The sequence below is a fragment of the Narcine bancroftii genome, chromosome 12, assembly GCF_036971445.1.
Source record: "Narcine bancroftii isolate sNarBan1 chromosome 12, sNarBan1.hap1, whole genome shotgun sequence".
NCBI classification, from domain to species: Eukaryota; Metazoa; Chordata; class Chondrichthyes; order Torpediniformes; family Narcinidae; genus Narcine; species Narcine bancroftii.
In genome coordinates, this window is record NC_091480.1 from 84,297,331 (window position 1) to 84,320,252 (window position 22,922).

At 39.3% G+C, this 22,922-nt stretch overlaps 1 protein-coding gene across 1 annotated transcript; it reads left to right on the top strand.

Moving 5' to 3' along the window:
- The first annotated feature begins 1,061 nt into the window (after positions 1–1,061).
- Positions 1,062–19,698, top strand: rundc1 (RUN domain containing 1). The gene is made up of 5 exons (XM_069907350.1): positions 1,062–1,490; positions 10,048–10,206; positions 12,919–13,117; positions 15,460–15,555; positions 16,880–19,698. The coding sequence occupies exons 1-5, from the start codon at positions 1,119–1,121 to the stop codon at positions 17,734–17,736; spliced, it is 1,683 nt and encodes a 560-aa protein (XP_069763451.1). The 5' UTR covers positions 1,062–1,118; the 3' UTR covers positions 17,737–19,698.
- The last annotated feature ends 3,224 nt before the right edge of the window (positions 19,699–22,922 follow it).

Consider the following 22,922-nt stretch of genomic DNA (forward strand, 5'->3'; position numbering starts at 1 on the left):
CAAAATGCTAAAGGTCTCAGAAGTAAAGAAATATTTTTTTAAAAAGCACTTTGATTAACTTGTATACAAGAGATGGGTAATTTTATAATAATATAGAAAAAGTAGCCCCAGAAGATTATTTTTTAATGAAGAGATTTTTTTGTTGCTAGGTTCCACTTGGGCACCGGAGTTCTCCAGATCTACATTATCACTATCTTAATCCAAAGTCTCTGTCATGCTATTTTCTCAGGTCTGGTACAGTATGAACATATTTCCTTGTTAAATACAAAAGTTGTTATCTTTATTTTCTGAGCTAAAAAAAAAAACAGTTTCCTACACCCTCTCCCCAATAGGATTTGTGTGTCTCACCATTCCCACCCCCAGGCCGATCGACCACCTCTTGCTGTCACACCCCTTTTCATGAATTGCTTCAAATTGGGCCGAAAGTCACTCTTTATTTGGGGGGGGGGGGCTTTTTAATACAGATTTTATTTTTTTTTAGAGGCTGTTTATGTGGGGGGGGGGGTTAGACTGATTTAAATTAGGTCATTAATGTGTTGTGATTATTGGGGGGGGTTAGTCGGATTTGTTAGGTTATTAATGTTGTATTGCAATTTTATATCTTTTCTTTAAATGTAATTTTTCTCTTTATTCTTGTGATAAAATCTTTAAATAAAGTTTTTTTAAAAATTGGGCCGAAAGGAAGTAAGCGCAAATGAGACAGGCGAAGGGATCTGGTTCTTGTCAAATAAGTACAAATTTCTTGCACGCTGTCCGAATCAGAATGTTTCACAGAGCAAACATTTTCTATAAACCTCCTGACAAAATATCTAAAGTAATAGAGCAAGGACAAGTCCAAGTAAGGCCATGTGGTTCAGGCATGAGGTGGAGGTGTGCAGGGAAGATGTCCATGGGAGAATGGGCAGACAGGGGAGAAAACAGAGAGTAAATGAAGATCATTCTTACACACCTTTGCAGAATGGGCCACCTCACCTTGATCTACTTACCTGTTGACCAGCCACAGGCCAGTGGCTGTTCGTGACGTCACGTGGAGGTGACGTCACTCGTCCGTCAGCGCGCCAGGCGGAAGTTGTTTCCGCAAAATGGCGGCGGAGTGAAGCGGGAGCGGTGGGAAGAGGATGGACGACATGTCGCTGTCGGATTCGGAGAGGCTGGCCGGGGAACGGTGGGCCCCAGTCGGGGCAGTCGCCAGCCCCGAGGAGGAGGAGGAGGAGGTGGAGGATGAAGAGGAGGGCGGCGGCGGACCCGGAAAGGCCCGGGTGATGGCGGAGAAGATGCAGCGGCTGGAGGGCGAGCAGGAGCTGCTGAACTCGTCTCTGCTCGCCCTCACCTCGCACTTCGCCCAGGTGCAGTTCCGCCTCAAGCAGATCGTCAACGCACAGAGCGACGAAAAGGAGCGGCTGCTGAAGGAGCTGGAGGAGTTCGCCTTCAAGGGCTGCCCGCAGCCCTTCATTACCCGGGCACCGGAGGGTCAGCAGCTGGACAACGCGGTAAGGAGCATCTCCTTCACTGCTATGATTGTGCGTGAATAGTTTTCAACGTCAATACCATTCCCTAGGGTCCTTGGACAGGAATATGGATCATGTACACACTGTAGAGTTTTAGATCGATGCGGACAATACCATTCCCTAGGGTCCTTGGACAGGAATATGGATCATGTACACACTGTAGAGTTTTAGATCGATGCGGACAATACCATTCCCTAGGGTCCTTGGACAGGAATATGGATCATGTACACACTGTAGAGTTTTAGATCAAAGCGGACAATACCATTCCCTAGGGTCCTTGGACAGGAATATGGATCATGTACACACTGTAGAGTTTTAGATCGATGCGGACAATACCATTCCCTAGGGTCCTTGCACAGGAATATGGATCATGTACACACTGTAGAGTTTTAGATCGATGCGGACAATACCATTCCCTAGGGTCCTTGGACAGGAATATGGATCATGTACACACTGTAGAGTTTTAGATCGATGCGGACAATACCATTCCCTAGGGTCCTTGGACAGGAATATGGATCATGTACACACTGTAGAGTTTTAGATCGATGCGGACAATACCATTCCCTAGGGTCCTTGGACAGGAATATGGATCATGTACACACTGTAGAGTTTTAGATCGATGCGGACAATACCATTCCCTAGGGTCCTTGGACAGGAATATGGATCATGTACACACTGTAGAGTTTTAGATCAATGCGGACAATACCATTCCCTAGGGTCCTTGGACAGGAATATGGATCATGTACACACTGTAGAGTTTTAGATCAAAGCGGACAATACCATTCCCTAGGGTCCTTGGACAGGAATATGGATCATGTACACACTGTAGAGTTTTAGATCGATGCGGACAATACCATTCCCTAGGGTCCTTGCACAGGAATATGGATCATGTACACACTGTAGAGTTTTAGATCAAAGCGGACAATACCATTCCCTAGGGTCCTTGGACAGGAATATGGATCATGTACACACTGTAGAGTTTTAGATCGATGCGGACAATACCATTCCCTAGGGTCCTTGGACAGGAATATGGATCATGTACACACTGTAGAGTTTTAGATCAATGCGGACAATACCATTCCCTAGGGTCCTTGGACAGGAATATGGATCATGTACACACTGTAGAGTTTTAGATCAAAGCGGACAATACCATTCCCTAGGGTCCTTGGACAGGAATATGGATCATGTACACACTGTAGAGTTTTAGATCGATGCGGACAATACCATTCCCTAGGGTCCTTGCACAGGAATATGGATCATGTACACACTGTAGAGTTTTAGATCAAAGCGGACAATACCATTCCCTAGGGTCCTTGGACAGGAATATGGATCATGTACACACTGTAGAGTTTTAGATCGATGCGGACAATACCATTCCCTAGGGTCCTTGGACAGGAATATGGATCATGTACACACTGTAGAGTTTTAGATCAATGCGGACAATACCATTCCCTAGGGTCCTTGGACAGGAATATGGATCATGTACACACTGTAGAGTTTTAGATCAAAGCGGACAATACCATTCCCTAGGGTCCTTGGACAGGAATATGGATCATGTACACACTGTAGAGTTTTAGATCGATGCGGACAATACCATTCCCTAGGGTCCTTGCACAGGAATATGGATCATGTACACACTGTAGAGTTTTAGATCAAAGCGGACAATACCATTCCCTAGGGTCCTTGGACAGGAATATGGATCATGTACACACTGTAGAGTTTTAGATCGATGCGGACAATACCATTCCCTAGGGTCCTTGGACAGGAATATGGATCATGTACACACTGTAGAGTTTTAGATCAATGCGGACAATACCATTCCCTAGGGTCCTTGGACAGGAATATGGATCATGTACACACTGTAGAGTTTTAGATCAAAGCGGACAATACCATTCCCTAGGGTCCTTGGACAGGAATATGGATCATGTACACACTGTAGAGTTTTGGATCGATGCGGACAATACCATTCCCTAGGGTCCTTGGACAGGAATATGGATCATGTACACACTGTAGAGTTTTAGATCAATGCGGACAATACCATTCCCTAGGGTCCTTGGACAGGAATATGGATCATGTACACACTGTAGAGTTTTAGATCAATGCGGACAATACCATTCCCTAGGGTCCTTGCTTGGACAGGAATATGGGTCATGTACGCACTGTAGAGTTTTAGATCAATGCGGACAATACCATTTTCTAGTCTCCTTTGACAGCAATATGGATCACATGCGCACTGTCGAGTTTTAGATTAATGTGAACATCGTGTTTTTTTTATAAATTCAGATTTGAGAGTACATACATGACATCACATACAACCCTGAGATTCTTTTTCCTGTGGACAAGGCAGAATTACCGCTTATTAGCAGTGCAAAACACTGTATGCAATGTTCACAAGTAAATAAACAAAAATGTAAACAAACTGCAATACAGAGAGGAAAAAAAAACAAAGTGCCAAAATAAGTGTCCTTCAATGAGCCCCTGATTGTATTGTTGGGAAATGGGGGAGGGATAGCAGTTGTTCCTGAAGCCAATTCCGGGCTTCAAAATCTGTAACCCCCAATTAACCTATGCTTTGGATGGTGGGAGGAAATTCACGCAAGTTACGGGGAGAACGTACAAACTCCTCACGACTGGCCAACCTTGAACTGTGGAGAGGCTCAGGTCCCAATAGTAAGTATGCTGTGGCAAAGTGAGTTCACTGATTACACGAAAAATTTGCTACGGTGGACAGTGAAAGAAGTTACATGGGATCTAGTTCATATGGGGAACTGGGCTAGGGAATGGCAGATGCAGATTAACTCGGAGAAGTTCAAAGTGTTGCTTTTGGGTAAAGTGAACTAAGGCAAGACTTACTCTGTTAACAGCAGTGCCCTGAAGAGTGTTATTGAGCAAAGGGACTTATGGATGCAGGTAAATAGCTCTTTAAAGATGGCAGCACAGGCAGTCAGCATAGTGAAAAAAGTGTTTGGGACTCATCCATAAGAGAAAGCAGAATTAGATGATTCAGCTAATCGAGTCTGCCCCACCATTTAATCATAAGCTGAACCATTTTCCCGTTCCCTGGCCTTTTCCTCATAACCTTTGATGCCCTAGCTAATCAAGAACCTGTCAATATCTGACCTAAATACACTCAATGACCTGACCTTCATGACTACCTGTGGCAACAAATTCCACAGATTTGCCACCCTATGGCTGAAGAAATTCCTATGCATCTCTGTCCTAAGCAGGCACCCTTTAACCCCTTAAAAACATTGCCTTAATTGGTCGAGGCATTGAATAAAAGTGTTGGGACATCATGTTGAAGTATGAGATATTGATGAAGCCATACTTGAAATATTGTGTCCAGTTTTGGTCACCCAGATATTATGTTAAAAAGTTATTGCCAAAATTAGGGAATTTCAGTTATAATGAGACTTGAAAAATTAGGTGTTTTTGAACCCTGGTCGTTGCCATTATAATAGCGTTGCACTCGTGCTAATTGTTCTGCGCAAAAGGGCAGGCCCTTCTGTTGTACTGTTTTATGTATTGAGTTCAAACCTACATCAATCCAAGAAATTTTATTTCCCATGTTGTGGGATAATCAATTACAAAATTAACCAACATTGGATGTTATCTATTTGCTTAACAATAAGTTAGATACACAAGATGCATTACATATCTGAGATACTGAAAGGCATATCCAATTTGCCTGTGGATTCCTTACAGACGTTGTTATGCAGACCTACTTATGTTTTTTTAATAACCAGCTGTTTGACATATAAAATTGAAAGATATTTCCCAGATCTGTATTTTAACTGCATGTTCTGAAATGAAAATTTACTGTATAAAAAAAAGTTACTGTTCAATTAAAAATGTTAGCTACATTTGCATACATGATGCAACAATTGAAATCTTGTATCATGTATCAATTGTGGAAGACTGAATTTTGGCTGGGATAAGATGTGGGTTGCATCTATCAGAATGCACCTATGTACAATCCTGTAGTTTATACCTAATAAGCTAATTTTACTGGACTTGATGCTGTAAAGTAGGTTTTATTCTTTGTTCTATCTTTGGCTTTGCTTTGCGGACGAAGATTTATGGAGGGGTAAATGTCCACGTCAGCTGCAGTTTTGAGGGGGAGGGCGTGGAGGGGAGGGCGTGGAGGGGAGGGCGTGGAGGGGAGGGCGTGGAGGGGAGGGCGTGGAGGGGAGGGCGTGGAGGGGAGGGCGTGGAGGGGAGGGCGTGGAGGGGAGGGCGTGGAGGGGAGGGCGTGGAGGGGAGGGCGTGGAGGGGAGGGCGTGGAGGGGAGGGCGTGGAGGGGAGGGCGTGGAGGGGAGGGCGTGGAGGGGAGGGCGTGGAGGGGAGGGCGTGGAGGGGAGGGCGTGGAGGGGAGGGCGTGGAGGGGAGGGCGTGGAGGGGAGGGCGTGGAGGGGAGGGCGTGGAGGGGAGGGCGTGGAGGGGAGGGCGTGGAGGGGAGGGCGTGGAGGGGAGGGCGTGGAGGGGAGGGCGTGGAGGGGAGGGCGTGGAGGGGAGGGCGTGGAGGGGAGGGCGTGGAGGGGAGGGCGTGGAGGGGAGGGCGTGGAGGGGAGGGCGTGGAGGGGAGGGCGTGGAGGGGAGGGCGTGGAGGGGAGGGCGTGGAGGGGAGGGCGTGGAGGGGAGGGCGTGGAGGGGAGGGCGTGGAGGGGAGGGCGTGGAGGGGAGGGCGTGGAGGGGAGGGCGTGGAGGGGAGGGCGTGGAGGGGAGGGCGTGGAGGGGAGGGCGTGGAGGGGAGGGCGTGGAGGGGAGGGCGTGGACATGTCCTCGGGCCTGCTCAAAGGAGCTTTTAGGTGGAGTGCAGTGTGCGCAGTACTGGCCCCACCTTTTCCACCCATGGTTCGTGTGCCGTGGCCAACCAGGCTGGGACATGGCAGCGAGGTCCTTGGGTCGTAGGTTTTATATCGGAGAGGCCTCCTATGCAGGTTTCTTACCCGGGCTGGAGGGGCCTGCTTCCCCTCCTAGGTCGGACCATACTATCACTGGTTGTTTAAACTACTTTTTACTGCATGAACTATGAAACTGAATAATTTGATGTTTTCATTCTTGTGGTGTATTATAATTGACACAGATATTGTAGCACAGTTGTCTGAGACACATGGCTAGATTAATGTCATTGGTCAGGATTCAATGGCTTGAATTTATCATTTATGGTTCTGTGAACTAATGATATGCTGTCTCATGTCCAAATGATATTTCCTTAAAACACATAGGTACTGATTGTAGGGACTGTTAAGATGCATTTTTTATCTGAATGTTCAGAATATCTAGATTGTCATTAACATTCTTATGCTAATTAAGTTAGGAGTGAAATATGAAGTGTTTGAGTATATTTGCATAATGCAACTTTAAATTGCAACAAAATGTTCAAAATAGTGAAATGTTTGAAGCAGTATCTTACTTTATGTAAACATGAGCCAGTTGATGTTCATCTGTAAAGAGCAAAGACGAATTCAGACTCTTTTAAATGTTTCCCATTTATTTGAATGTTTAAACAAAAAATCCAGCTGAGTTTTAGCATTTGTTTTCATTGCTTTTCCACCACCCCCAAAATGCAAACCATAGCAATAAATACTTTTTTTAATCTTTTGGCTGCAATATGTAGTTCATCCTAATAAGCTAATTTTACTGGACTTGATGCTGTAAAGTAGGTTTTATATCAAGGCTAGCACCGTGGCTGATACTGGATGATAATATTAACATGGATAAATCAATGGAATTGTTACCTTTATTTGTAAAAGCTGTCGTTATTTTTGATATCTTATTTGTCAATAATTTCTTCCTACCTTTTCAATTTAATGGTATGTGACTTTGGTTCCAGAAGGTGTAAATTACTAAAGACCATTGGATCAAAGAAAAGCAAGAATTACAGACGTGAGATAAAATGTTTATAAACTGAATCAGCAACAATCGAAAAACAACAGCAAACAAAATTGCAAAAGGCAAAGTTTATTATTTTGATTTGTTTTCAATTCTATAAAAAGATTACTTTTCTAGAATGGTTTAATAAATATCCTGGAACATAAGTTCAGGGTGTATTAAAACTGACCATGCCAACATGAAATTTAAAGCAAATGATTGTAACATATCAATTTAATCTAATCTCTATTAAACCCATTCAAATAACATTGTTTTTTGCATAATGAATAGAGTGTTTGCAATCATATGAACTGACTCGATGGTGAAAATTAATGCCAAAATGATGTAACTTTAATTACACATCTTTGATTCAAATCAATATATATGGTTTATCTATGCCTCAAACAGTTAAAAATGCATTATCATTTTATGCTTTAAAATTAAAGCTGTGTTCCTGATTGATTGCCCTTGATCAAGAACTCTTCAATCTACATCTGATTTTTTTCTTTTAAACATTTATTATCTATTTTCCTCTCATCCTTCATTCCCTTTGATCATCTAAAGATTTGTTCTTTGAATGCTTCTCTATTTATCTGAAATGAAGGTTGCAAAAAAAGTAGAACATGTCTTCTCAACTGAATCACAGCAAGATTGATTATTAAGACAGTCGATGAATGACTGGATATGATATTTGGGCAGGCATATATCAGGATCATAGACCTGTGTAGTTAATGCTATCTGAACTTGAAACTAAGATAACAAGATTCTCTGCTGCGAGCTGTGCCATTTTTCGTGTGTGACAGAGTATAATAGATGTCTTTGGGAGATAAATTGGGAAAGGTTTGTTGAAACAGATCTCATTTAAAATACTGGAGCTCTGTCCTATGCTAGACATATCGGCTCCACAGCTTTTACAAGAGCTTTGAAAAGTGCTCAAGAGACTTCACTAATGGATTGTTGTTTACAAAAGGCAACAGGTGAAAGATGTTGTTGGAGCCGCAGGTTGTCTGGAAGAGAACTAGTTGCTCTAAGAGGGTCATGAGGTTTTGCAGGCAGAAAGAGGCAAACAGGCTTTCTCTCAGAAGGAGAGAGAGAGACACACACATACACTTCTACAATATTACGGCCAGCAGAAGTAACTGGGACTGGAACAGGACATGCTGGCAAGCTTGTGGAAAGCCCCATTTGGAAGATGGCCTGGTCAAAGCCCTTGTGGTTCATGCAAGAGGAGAGGACTGACTGTGTAATGTTTCACTTAGAATAAGAGAAACAAAAAAGGAACTCTGTGGAGACCTGAAAGAAAGAGGTTATTATCTGGAGAACCTCAAAGGGGCAAGTTTCATCAGAAAGTCACTAGAGTGGCTGATGGAAGTACATCAGCTGTTGGTGTCCTGGATCAACAAATCTCTCTCTGAAAACCAATAAGAACCTTCCTGAGCGGTAACCATTTAGCTTTCAAGCACCAAAGCCTTGTGAACTTTATACATGTTAAATTCTGTACACAGTATAAGAATTGCCTGCAACCAGTGAACTTGGAGAAATGAGAAGTGAGATTGGACTGTGAACCAAAGAATCTTTCTGAACTTACACACACATTACATACACGTGCGCTTAGAATTAGAAGGGGGTTAAGTTAGGTTAAGTAAATCAATAGTGTTAAGTTGAAGTGTGATTCTGTTTTCATGTTTAAAGATAATTAAAAGCGCCTTTTGTTTAAGTAACCATTTGTCTTGGTGAATATCTATTGCTACTGGGTTTATGGATCCTCTGGGCTTGTTACATGTGGTTGTGGGGTGGGGTATTCTTCGGGTTGTGTTGAGGCTGAGTCTTAGCGGGCAGGTCATGGGAATGGATCTTAGTGATTGTAACCATTGTTAAGGACATTTGGTGTCCATATATCTGTGAAAACTGAAAAAGTGTTGGTGACAGAAAAGAGAAAGTGGGTAAATTTGTGGATAAAAGGAAGAAAACAATATGTCAAATCTGAATATAGAAAAGTACCAGTGAAAAGAGAGAGAAGTATCAGTATGGAGGTGAGATAGAAACAGCCACTAGCACAAATTGGGCAGATTTACTACACCTGCAGTGTACTGGAGTTGGAAGAGACCTTTTCTTGTTCAATCATAATTTAGTGAGTGATTTTTTTTTAACTTGCACTCATTAATTATAACTTATTTTACAATTGATTTGGGAAATTTAAATTCACACATTTTTAACAATTTACCTGCAAAGAAAATAATTTTTTCAGTTACTTGAATATTCAAGATTGAAAGAATAAAAGGTAACAAAACTCTCCTAAATCATCTGGTTTAGTTATTACCTTGCTATTTCTCTGATTAATTTATCCAAGTTCAATAACTTGCATTTATTTGATTTTTACCTCCAGGTTTTAGCTTCATTTACATTTAATTATCGCAGCATTTTCCAACTTGGTTCAGACGATTTAAATTTTTTGCTTTTCTGATTTTGTGTTCAAATAATATCACTCAACTAAAAGGTCCAATTTCAAATTGCTTCTTTGTAATCTATTATGTGCTTGTTTATTGACAGTAAATATATGGAACTGGGCAGTTTTGGACTTGGGTCAGACTATAAATATTATGTGTATATTTTCTTAACATTTTAAACAAATATTAACAATGGATATTTTTTGTTTGCTTCTCAGAGTGAACGGGAGAAACTTGAACGACTTGAGGCCCAACGGCAGAAGCAGAGAGAACTGATTATACAACTAAAGACACAGTTGGATGATTTGGAGACGTTTGCTTATCAAGAGGGCAGTTATGAATCCCTTCCACAGTCAATTGTCCTAGAACGTCAGCGGGTGAGTGCTATTAATTACACTGGACCACTCACTTTTTCAAAAGGTTTACTTCTTGGGGGGTAAAATAGGGATTATGATAGACAACTTCAAGCTGAACACAAATATAATTTCAGATTGGCTGTATCACGTAGGACAGTGGAGAAGCATTAAATTAACTTTTATTGAATTTAACATGTTTCATAACATAATGATCCTGACATTGCATTAGTTCAACTGACCTAAAAAATTTTGCCACTGATTTTCAATGTGTACTCGGCATCGGATGCTTCTCATGTCACTATCCAACAATAGTTGGGCAGCAATTGGTGGATTCCAGCTGCTGTGATGCCACTCTCCCGTGGTCGCAATGTTCTGGCCATGTTGGTCACTGACGGCACCAAGATCAGCAGGGAAGAAATCAAAGTGTGAAGGCAGAAAATGAATTTTCATTATTATGCTGCACTTCATGGTTTTATATATGCCTGAGGTAGACTTAAAATATGACAGGAAATCACAATTAGATTGTATTTTAAAAACATGATACATGATAGGAAATTTTAAGGTAATTTTCCTGATCTGCAGCCCAAAATCCATAAAATACACCACAAGTTTTTCAAGAAGTGATATCTTTGTTGTTCAATGTTACTAAGGTGTACTTTGGACAGCGTCATGTTTCGTCAATGACTAATTTATTTTAGATGTGTAATCATCCTCAAAAAAAAACACAAAGTCAGTCAAGCTTCAAGCAGCTAATAAATAAAAACAAAACTGTAACAATCAAATTGGTAGAGAGAAAAAAAGTTAATATTTCAGATCTTTCAATGAGTCCAAAAGAATCTTCTCCCACGAAAGGTCTGAAAAATTAACATTTGCATGAAACTTGCTCTTACAATGTCTAATTAATTCACCTGTCTTAAGAATAAACAGTTTAAAGGACAAAAATACTATGCTTGCATCATACACACATCACTTGCATGACTATATAAACCTTAGTGTTTTATTGTCAGTCACATTCTTGGAAAACATTTAGCCCTCCATGAAGCCACCTGAAAGACGCACAATAACATTATAGATAATTAAGCACCCACCCCCCCCTCCCCCCCCCCCCCCCCCCCACCAAGTTTACAGATAAAGCCTCCGACTGGGGTGTCTCTTACTATCAGGGATAAGGAGACACTTTAAGAGAGTCACCCCAACGGCGAGCAGCATCAACCAGCTCTTCATCCTGGCTGACACCATTGCTGTTTCACACAACTTTATTCAAACAGCTGCAACAAGCAAAGGCCCTCGGCTGGCTGAATATTTGCTCCCATCTTCACCAAAGGTTTTGTGTTACTTCAGGTAACATTTACAATTTTGAACTTGTGTATTTTTTGCTTTGAATTCTGGATACCAGGAGTTTTACTGTATATGAAATTTAAGAATTGCAAGCAATTCATATTGATTGCCCACCTTCAATTGTTCCTAGGTAGTGGTAGAATGCAGCCTTTTTTTTTTAACCCACATTGTCTCAGTATAACTGAGGCATACCAGGCCATCTGAGAAGGTGATTGGGAGTTAGCCATATTGAGATGTAGTAGCCATCTTGGGGCACTGTTAAAACACCATCAAAGTTGTCTGCAAGATCCTGCAGATTTATTTGAAGGACAAAGTGTCTTCACCATGCCAACATCCCAGTATGGATTCTAGTAGCATTCAATCAGCAATAGTTTCTGCGGATTTTCTTGTTTAACAGCTACATGGTAAGCCTGTTAAACACCAGCATGCGCAGCAGATCTTTTTATTCTGAGCCCAGACTTTGGAAGGGGAAAATAAAAAGTGGGCAGAGGGGAAAAGATGTCCTCAAAGCACCCTTGACGAAATGCAACATTCTTGCTGACTCCTGGGAATCTGTGGCCTATGTCTCCTCAAGATGGTAAAGCATCCTGATTACCATTGAGAGCTTCTATTTATTGGGTACACCAGTAGATAGAGGAAGAATTCCACCCTCACAAATTATCCACCCAGTTGTCTTGTCAGCCACCTTCTGCCCATTCGCATATTAGCCTCATCAGTTAATTTCATAACCCACAAAACCAGAGTGTAGAGCAAGGCATCCTTGTTCCCAAGGTATTTCCACGGATTATTTAAAACTATTTCCTCGATTATAAGAGGTGGCACAGTTAGTGTGTAACACTGTTACAGCACCAACAATTGCGACTGGGGTTCGTATCCCGTGTCGTCTGTAAGGAGTGTGTGTATGTTCTCCCTGTGTCTGCGTGGGTTTCCTCTCACCATTTAAAAATGTTGTAGGTCAATTGGATGCAATTGGGCTTGTTAACATGCTGTATGTCCAAATTTAAATTTATAACTGTAATTGGGGCGAAGGAACCACAGTCATCCCATTTTTACAGAATATATCATTCACAAATAACATTAAAATACATGGATAGACTATCTGTTAGGTGTTTGAGAGTTAAATTTGCCCAAACTTCTGTTCTTTCAATACAACTAAGAAATTGTTTGTCTTGTACTGAAATAAACAGCTGGATTCAAATGTCGATATTTTTGATATGTAGCATCCTTTAATGCAGTACAGCAATGGCTGCCTAAATGTTGTGTGCCCTTCCTTATATGTAAGTTAAATTCACAGCTTTCTGACCCAGAGGTAAGTGGACTCAAGTGGCATTGCACCTGCAGCATAATAGTTATTGTGGAAAAAATCCTGCATTATTTTGTCTTTTTTCTTTTTAGGTGATCATCGATGAATTGATTAAGAAGCTAGATGTTAACCTAAACGATGATTTCAGTAATTTGTCACCAGATGAACTCCGATGTCGTGTTGATGCAGCAATTGCTCAAATTGTGAATCCAGCCAGAGTAAAAGAGCAGCTGGTGGACCAGCTTAAAACCCAGATTAATGACCTTGAAATGTTCATCAATTTTCTCCAAGGTGTGTACAACTATTGAGCAACACAAATTACTTCTATATTTTGTGTTCCTGTGAGGTACTGCAGTTGTTCTTCTTTGCTTAAATATTTTTCAAAAAAGTACCTGAGTGTCTGTGAACATAGTATTTTTTTACTTGTTTGTTTTGTGATATTTAGTGGATCAAGATGTTCAGGCAAAGTGATTGCACTTTTGTAGAATAGTGTTTAATGGATTGTTTCAAATGTGGGCAGTTGACACATTATTGAAATGCATTTAAAACCAATGAATTGTTGAAACGTTTAATCTAAAATGTGTTTGTATATAATGGGAGTTTAAATATTACATTTTGACTTCCTTTGTTTTTCCTGGTAACAAAATATTTGAGTGCTCGTAAGCAATATGAGGGAGATATTTTGGCACACTCTATTTTTAAGCTTTGGAAATGAGCATCCAAACTGCCATAGATTAGACAGTGGTTCTGGCATCCTAGGTGCTCTGTGGTTAGTAAGGGATTTCTTAAAGTGGTATGTGAGTGGAAAAGAAGGTTAAGGACCACTGGATTAGATATTTTGGAGTGGGAGCATCTGAAGCATCTACCACCATAAATATTATGTGACCTTACCCATTCACTGGTGTCCCTCAAGATTTTGTGTATTATCACTAATCCGATATAATTGGGATTTTGATTTTCATAATCTTGACTGTGGCTGTTATTAGTGAAATGAAAGGACTTTGCTAAATTCATCTATGAAACAGCTGATTAAAAATTAAAACACTCAACTTCTGAACATTAATATATTATAGCAATTCAAGTCATTAAATTAAAATTGTGTCCTCTTGATGTGCACCAATCAAAAGGTATGCTGGTATTAAGTGAAATTTCTTGACTTCTTGAGGGAAAACACAAGTCACATAGTTTTTGAGATTTGAAGGTGTTTGGATTCATACTTGGCAATGCATTTGAGGACAGGACATTTTATAGGTGGCAGCTGAGCAGTAGTTTGTGATTTTTCAATCTCATCTTTTCTGTTGCCCATTTATTACACAGAGGAAAAGTTGTGGGAAAGGTCTGGTTGGTCTCAGAGACATTTGGTTATATTGCAGATCTGGACAGATCACTGGATTCTTCCGCTACATTTATCTAAATTGAGAAACTGGGGAAAAAAAGAACAAAATGCCCAAAATGGGAGAGTATAACATTTTGATAGTATTTCAATTTAAATGAACTGATAATTATATACTTTTGGCATTCTGAAAATCAGAACTGAATATTTATTGCTTTATTTGATTTTTATGGATTACCACACGACTGGATGATTGAAATATTATCTTCAGACGGGTGTTAATATTCTCATGGTATTTTTCAGGCAATTTTTAAAAAATCATCGACTCAACAAGCACTACTGAAAATACCACAAAAGCGTGGCAGTTAGCACACTGCGACTACAGCACCATCAACCTGGGTTTGAATCCAATGCTGTCCTTGTGGAGTTTGTACGTTCTCCCCATGGCCTCTGTGGGTTCCCTCTAAGTGCTCCACTTTCCTCCCGCCAAAAATGTTCAGGTTAATTAGTGTAAAGCGTGCTCATGGGCCAGTCAGGCTTGTTACAGTGTTGTATCTCTCAAATTTAAAAAAAACGTAATTGGTCATCCATCTCATTGTTTTTATTCAAAGGTATCCACTGTTGTTGTTTGTGTTTGTTTCATGGAAAATACAATAAAGAGACCTGCTGAAATTAATCTATTGAGCATGAAAACCTGAAACTTTTAAAAGCTTTAGCTGGTCAATATCCATTTGGGGGGTGGGGGGGGGAGAGGAAAGTAACATAAATTTTTAAGTTGCTTATATAAATAATTTGTTTCTGACAACAGAGATGATCTTGCTACAGAAGAAAACTGCTGTTTTCTCCACCCACAAAAAGATCGACTTGATATGAGATGCATGTCCATCAAATCCAAACATTTAAAATTAAACTGAAAAATCATTCATCACTGTTCTCAATATTTAAGGGTTAATTTTCAGTCATATTCTGATTCCAACTGAACTATAAGCCGAAGAGAAGAACATTCATTGACTGTTTAATTGGCAGGATCAGGAGGAGGATTTGCTGTTGTCCATTCTCCATTTATCAGCATCTCAAGACCAACTAGCAGGTGGTTTTATTAGAGAGTTTTAAAAGGCCATAAATAGATTACATGTAAATAGGATTCATAAATCAGAATGAACCTTCTTGCTGTGTTGGAATCATAACTTCTTCCCCCACCCAAGTAAAAAGAAATGACTAAGAACCCAGTCTTCACTAGAGCACATCCCAAAGAATTTCAGTAAATTATTGTTGTTCTTTACTCATGTTTATTTCACAGGTGAAGCTGGCAGTCCCCCACAAATTGAGAAAGGAAGGTGTACTTGTCCTGGGCATGGAGCAAGTGGTTCCAAATCATCAAGTGGAAGCCATCATGGTGAGATCCAACTTTTCTAAAATGTCCTTTGTGTTGGATTTGTGGGTTTCCTACTAAGTAGGAGATTATAGAGATGTCAGTGTTAAAAGTTTCAGACCTTTCAACTTTAGAATAAATTTCTGGGCCATAACATAATTAAGAGTACCACTTCATTAGTTTTACAAATCTTGAGAACTTAATTAGCACAGGGCGTGCTGCCATTGTGTAGCTGGTCCTGCAGTGAGTCTGCTAAATGGTCAGACTCTTTCTGGTTGAAAACAGATCTATACAACTTCTCTGCTTTTGATCTCAGTCAGTGGTCAAGCTGGTTCCTTAAAGCTTATCTCTTTTAATTAAAGCTTATCTCTTTTTTTCTGACTCTCACCAGCATTCTGAGACCATCAGTTTTAATTATGCATTTTTGCAATTCTTTCAATCGATACTCAAGAGATGCATGGAACTAACATCGGAACCTGATATATTTTTGTTTCACGCTTTGTCACTCATACACTTTATTGAGCTTTGTTGTTGTAAGTCATCTAATCTGAGGAATTCAAGGCTAACAGAAATTTACTAGCAGGGTGAAGTTTGCCTAACACACATCATGGGGGCCCCTCACTTCTCTTAAGGCATTTACAATCCTCCATGCATTCTTTCACAAAGCACATATGGACCTTAATTAAAATGGATCAATCTACATTAATATCTACCCTGGCAGACCCTTACTTCCCCATTAGAGTCAGAGGATTTCTGCATGGAAACGACTCCTTTGGCTCAAATCGTCTCTCAAGCTGATTCCATTTGCCTGCATTTGGCCCTGTTTAATGTTCCAAAACAACTAACAGTATACTCGGGGAAAATTATCTTAATTATAATCCGGTCAGTTTATTCAAGATATCAGTTATTGAATTTTGGTTTTGAAGAAACATTACCAGCATTCAACAGTTATTTTTCCTTTTTTTTTGAAAAAAACCTGACTTGATGAGATGTTATTTTTCTTTCCTTCCCCATTGTTTTTGTGGGTTCTTTCTTTGGCTTGGCTTCGCGGACGAAGATTTATGGAGGGGGTAAAAAGTCCACGTCAGCTGGGTTAAAGTGGTCACTTCTAACCTGATTTTGGACATGTAACGTAATATTTATGAAAATCATTGAAGCCCATTGTGCATTTTCACTTAGACAGAATCATCTTGGGCAAACTGTTTTATTATCGTCATTGGATTTAAAAAGCAAATTACTTTTGAGAAAAAAATAATTTGCCACAAGTAGAATTGGATGCAAAATATATTATCCAGGAATTGCTTTGGAATTTCTTTTTCTTAGTAGGGTTGACTTTTCTGTTTTGCAGTTGATCCAGAAACAACGAGAAAAATGAGGGCGACTGGATTAAGCCTTATGCGCAGAGCGCTGGCGGTTCTGCAGATATTTGCTGTTAGTCAGTTTGGATGCGCAACTGGTCAGATCCCACGTGGATTGTGGCAACCTGATGAAACTAGCAAGGACTATGCTCCCCTGTTACTGAAACTAGAAGGAGCTGTGGATAAAGTAAGGCAGCTGGCACTAAGTCATCAAGCGGAGGAGCACTTGATCAGCAGTCGTGACCTTGCTCTGAGTCGGAAAAATGAGTTAACTACAGCTGTTCGAAAAGAATTGGCGATATCTCTCAGAGACTTGATGAGCCATGGTTTGTATGCTTCTTCTCAAGGAATGAGTTTGGTTCTCGCTCCAATTGCATGTCTCCTTCCCTCATTCACAGCCACTCCGCAAACTATGCATCCTTGGCAACTTTTTGTGAAATACTACAATACGAGAAATGGTAGAGCCTTTGTAGAGTCTCCTGCTCGAAAGCTTTCACGGTCTTTTGCCTTGCCAGTGACTGGAAGTGGCATTGTAACTCCAAAACAAAGTTTACTCTCTGCAGTTCACACTGTCCTCACTGAGCACGATCCTTTCAAGCGCAGTGTCGATTCAGAATTCAAGGCCTTGATATGTATGGCATTAAATGAGCAGCGTTTGGTTTCCTGGATAAACTTGATCTGTAAATCTGGAACACTTATCCGGAGTCATTATCAGCCATGGAGTTACATGGCTTCAACTGGGTTTGAGAGTACGCTCCATATTCTTAGTCGTCTTAGCACCCTGCACTTCAATCTGCCATTTGACACTGCTGTTCGACAGTTAAAAAACATCAAAGATGCTTTTTAGTGTTTCCTGATCTATATATTTTATTCATAGCATTCTATTTTGTCCTATTTAAGATTAATTTTAAATGTTAAAATTTCTTGCAAAGTATATTTTATGAATATCAAACTTCATCCAAATGTTTGATGCATATTTGGAGTTGATCGGATCATAATTTTCAGTTACGATTCTATTTTAATTCTCGTTTAAAAGCAGCAACATGTAAGTTTTTTAGAAAACTCAGTAATTAGATATTTATTAAAATGACAGATTTCTCATTTATAGGATGTGCTTCTGTAAAAGGTCATCAGAAAATTGTAATGGGATAATATTACAAGGAATGTGATATTTTGGTGAAATGTTCACATTATTGCAAGACATCAGTTTAAATTGACCTAGAAAAGGGACATTCGTGCTTTTGGAAAGCATGATCGTGGATCTTCTTCATGAATTTTCTAAACAATATAGGGTGAAAACTGATCACAATCTTTCTTGATTATTGTAATAATTTGTTAAGATTTAGTCAAGCAAGACACTGGCTAAGAAACAGAAGAGTTGCAAGCTACAAATGGTATTTCATAAGACTTATAGGTCAGCAAATATTTAGGGCAACTTTTGTCAAGTTTAAAGGCAGATACATTTTCCCCATTCTTGGTCAGTGGGCCACTTTGTACTTTTAATTGCTTCCCTGTCTGCATATTAGTCTTGAGCCTAGCAGTAGCCGAGCTTTGGGTTGGTGAGAAGTGTTTTTTGAGCTTCTCTAATAATTTCTCCTATGTATCTCCCTTTTTCCTTCCAGAGAATCTGTCCTTCAGCCTAACATTTTAGCTCAGTTTGCTTGTTTTCTGTGAAATTGCTGCTTATACAGACATAATTTACCTACCCGTGGCATTAAGAATTACAGCTCTGCACTTAAGGTCTCATGTTATTGGTGATCATTCTGTATTTTGGTCATGGTTATTGGTTTTGTACTGTTTGGATATTGGGTATGACTTGATGTAACTGACTACTAGAAATGTTATGTCCTTGATCAGAGATGTGACATTTTTTTATTTAAGTATTTGTTCTTGCTGCCAAAAGCATCTATTACCTGATTATAATCAGGTAGATAATTATTATCTAAAATATCGTGAATTCAAATGATTTCTTTGTTTATACATGTAAAGATGTAATTAATCAAGTCATAATGTTGACTGTCCAAGAATCACAAGATAAATCTTGGAAATCTAATTTATTTGTTTTCGTTTTTCTTGTTGGCGTATTATTCATGTTAATATTGTACTGTTAACTGGTCAGCGCTACAATTTGGAGCTAATGTACTGAAGATTTTGAGATCTGGGTCGTTATCTTCCTATAATACAAGTTTCTCTTCTTATTTTGTGAACTTATATGTCTTCGTTAAGTGTAACTAATTGTTTAAATGTGAGATTTTTGAATATGGAATCAGATTTGAACTGTTTATCCTAAACTCTGTGGCAACCTTGTTGCCAAGGATGTATAGTTTGCGGAGTGGCTGTGAATCCAGGTAGAGTTTGGAGAAAAGTCTAGTCATTTATATGCATATTTTCACAGTTCTTGGTTATACTTGGCAAAATATGGATCAGAAGTATGCTCTTCTGAAATATTTGGAATGCATCAGAAAATAGCAATGCAAAAATTTAGCAATGGCCAGAAGATTTTATCTTCATTTTGAAATGGGAGCAAATCTTCACTTCACAGTCATATTTTCTTATCTCACAAAGCAGACAATTATCTATTTATATATGTTTTGTTGCAAAAAGTTGATATTTTAACCAATGTAGCAGTTCGATTTCCTTTCTGTAAAAGATCTAAGCAAAGAAAAAGCTGAGACTGGTTTTCCAGAATCAAACACAATTTGATAACCTTGATATACTGTTTAGCATTGACACATACACATTATTTGATAAGAATTCCTTTTGGCATTTGTAAAGTAAAGCTGACATTTAAAATACATCAGTTCTTGTGCTCTCTTGTATTGCTTGATTCAAATCACTGGATAATTTGGGTTTTTATTCTCCAAAATCTATGCAACTCCAGGTTTATGTATAACTTTTTTGAAAATTTTATTTATAACTTTACAGACTCGTACTTTACAAACATAGGGAATCAATCCTCCCCTTTTACAGATCATTTGATATGGAGTCCTCTCTTTTTTTCCCCCTCTTACCCCAATATTTAACAAAGGCAAATATATATCAATTACTAAGAATAACAATGGAAAAACTATTTTTTTAAAGAGGGGGGGGGGGGAAGAAAGAAGCCAAATTCTATTCTCAAACTTCATGAAGTTAAAGGTTTTGATTTTTCAAGATGCAGACAAGTGGCTGATAGTTTTATCGTCCACTGAAAACTGGGAGATTACCTCTGTGCAAGTAGTTTACACAGGAAAGGTGCCTCAGATTCAATGTACACAGCCCAAGGAGATACACAGTGGAATGAAAGGACACTGTATCTAAGCCAGCAAAGTCTCTGAACAATATTGAGCCAATATTGATTGGCCTCCAATTATCTGCATTGTTTAATCGGGACTGAAAGATTTTAATAATTGATGTAATTCTGAATTTAACTGGAGGAATATGACATCCATCTCAATAACCTCATTCAAAGCCAATCTGTCAGGACTGGCAGCCATACCTCCTTTAAAACTCTTAAAAAGCTTTTAAAACTCTGTACTCAGTTTTTTTTAATAATTATTTGCTTAGTCATAAGTTGGACATTTTTTTTGAGATTGAAATTACAGCGTATATCTAAAGGCAGACTACATTGGCCTAAGATGCCTTGTAGAAGGTTTCTCTATTGTAATAAAATTCATGAATCTTCAGAAACTTGGCCTTTCACTCATTCTGGCCTTGGAACTGAAAACCTCTTGTTTATCTTTGCGCTTTAAGATTTGTTCAGCGCTGCTTTTAAGCTTTGTTTGCTTCTTCACAAAAGAGTTCATTAAAACTTCCAACTGTGTTTATAACGACATTGATTATATACTAGCCTCTTTCCAAAATTGAAAAAGAAATACAATCTCTGGACTTTTCTCCTGAACCATAATTTCAAAATTGTCCATTGGATCACTTCCATTACTTGGAACAACATTATTGGTCTCACTCTATCAAAACTCCTACAGTATTATCCTCATTGGATCTACCTTGGTCAGTATTTTCCTGTGTATCTTGTTACATAACTGCTAATAAAGTTGGCTGTCTGAGGCTTTTCAGAAATCTGTTTGTTAGTCCTGGAACAGAGTTCCTTTGCAATTAAAACAATATTCTTTTTACCATCAAATTTTGCTTAATTCAAGCCTATTGTGTAATCTGTTTAAACTGATGGCAATCTCTTTCTCTGACCTCACGCTATTCTTTCCCATGCAAGATTTATTTGGCCCTTGATGCCCTTTTTAAAATTCCCAATAGCTGGCTGAAGTCCTTCTCAAAGTATGTTGGCAAAGTAGATAAGCTTTTGTCACAATTCCATGCATAATAGTGCACTTTAAATATGCATTTAGTGGAAGTATTATGCCGCAGAAGCATGTCATTTGGTTTGTGCTAATTCTTCACACATGAGCTTTGCTCTGCTAACTTCATACTATTAACAAGTCCTTGTATTTGTTCCTCAAACTTCAATCACTTTCTTATAAATGCATCAGTTATTTACCTGTTAGCTGCATGTTCCACATTCTTACCACCTTAGCATAAAAAAAATATTGATCAACTTACTATTTTTCTTGTCCGTGTTTTTGGACTTCCCTACAAGTTGCGTTATCTCCTTAAATCAAAGTCATGACTTTTTAAATTCTCTATCAAGCCTCAATCTTTTTCCAATAAGGAATTTTTTCCTCGACTGACTTTGATATTTCTGCAATTAGTATAAATCTGTACCCCTTAGTTATTGACCACTCTGCCAAGGGAAATATTTACCACTTGTCAATTTTCTACTGACAAGGCACCTCATCTTGACTCTAAAATGGACTAACTTGAACTTTTTTAAATTCATGTGCCTTTCAAATAAAATCATAGATCATAAACATCAATTTTTTTTTGTCTATCTGCTGCCCATCCCTCCCCATTTGGTGTTGTCCATATCAGAAATCAGTTTCCTTTGTGTGTGTGTATAGGTAAATGCATCTCAAATACAACTGGAGTCTGTCAAAAAGCTCCACCTGGTGACAGTACCAGTGGAAGCAAATGTGTGAATCCCTGAAGAAGTCTTGTTTTCCTGTTTTAACAGGATGAAGTCTTGATGCCCAATTTGCGTGATTTCTTATTCTGATTAATTTCTCCCACTGCTCGTCGGTAAAGTGATAGGTACAACTGCTTTGTCGTTAACATTTGTAAGACCCCTACCCTGACTCCTGCCATCTCGAGGACCTGTCTAGCAATCTTTCGTGTCCTCACACTGGAACGTTGGGCTGCACTTTACAAATCTGTTGAAAGCTGTTTAGAGTAGCATGAGATTGAGAGTCAAATCTTGTTTTTGCCCATAGGTTTTGGGGATGCTTACACCTGGCTGGATATGGTTGGCTTGTTTAGGAATTGTTTCAATTAAGAATCAGTTCATTCATTTTTTTTGTTGAATTGCACTTGCTTCCATTGCTCCTCTATCGCATCTCCCATCTCAGTGTCTTTATTGACTTCATTTATTCGTGATTGCTGCAAAACCTACTGATCCAGCTACTGCTGCTTGTGTTGGATGTGTCCTGGTTAACAAAGTCGTCCCCCTACTAGTATTCTGAATCTATTGGCAGAAATGTGCATTGGCTTTGTTTCGATGGCTGTTGCACTTTTCAAGCCCTGAGATTGCGTGTGTGTGTTTTAGGAGTTTCTCCCCTACTTATGATGGACCGACATACGATTTTTCAAAGTTATGTTGGATTCAATCAGTACTTTCAATTTTGAATTACAGTCTGTTCCCGTACGTGATATGCGGTACGCTACTCTCGTGATGCTGTGCAATGACAGCATCACGCGTGAGTATTTTACAGTATACTCTCTCGCATTAATGGTTTTTTCCAGTGGAATAAAGGTATTCAAAATTTAATTATAAAAAATGGTAGGTGCAATATTCTTTTTTGTCGGAATGCAACCTCAGCATAAGTTGAGGAGCACCTGCACTCGTGCCTTGGAAAAGAGCTCACGCCTGAAATATGGACGCTGCAAGACTGTTTGAGTTCCTCCAGCATCTCTGTATGTTTTACTGTA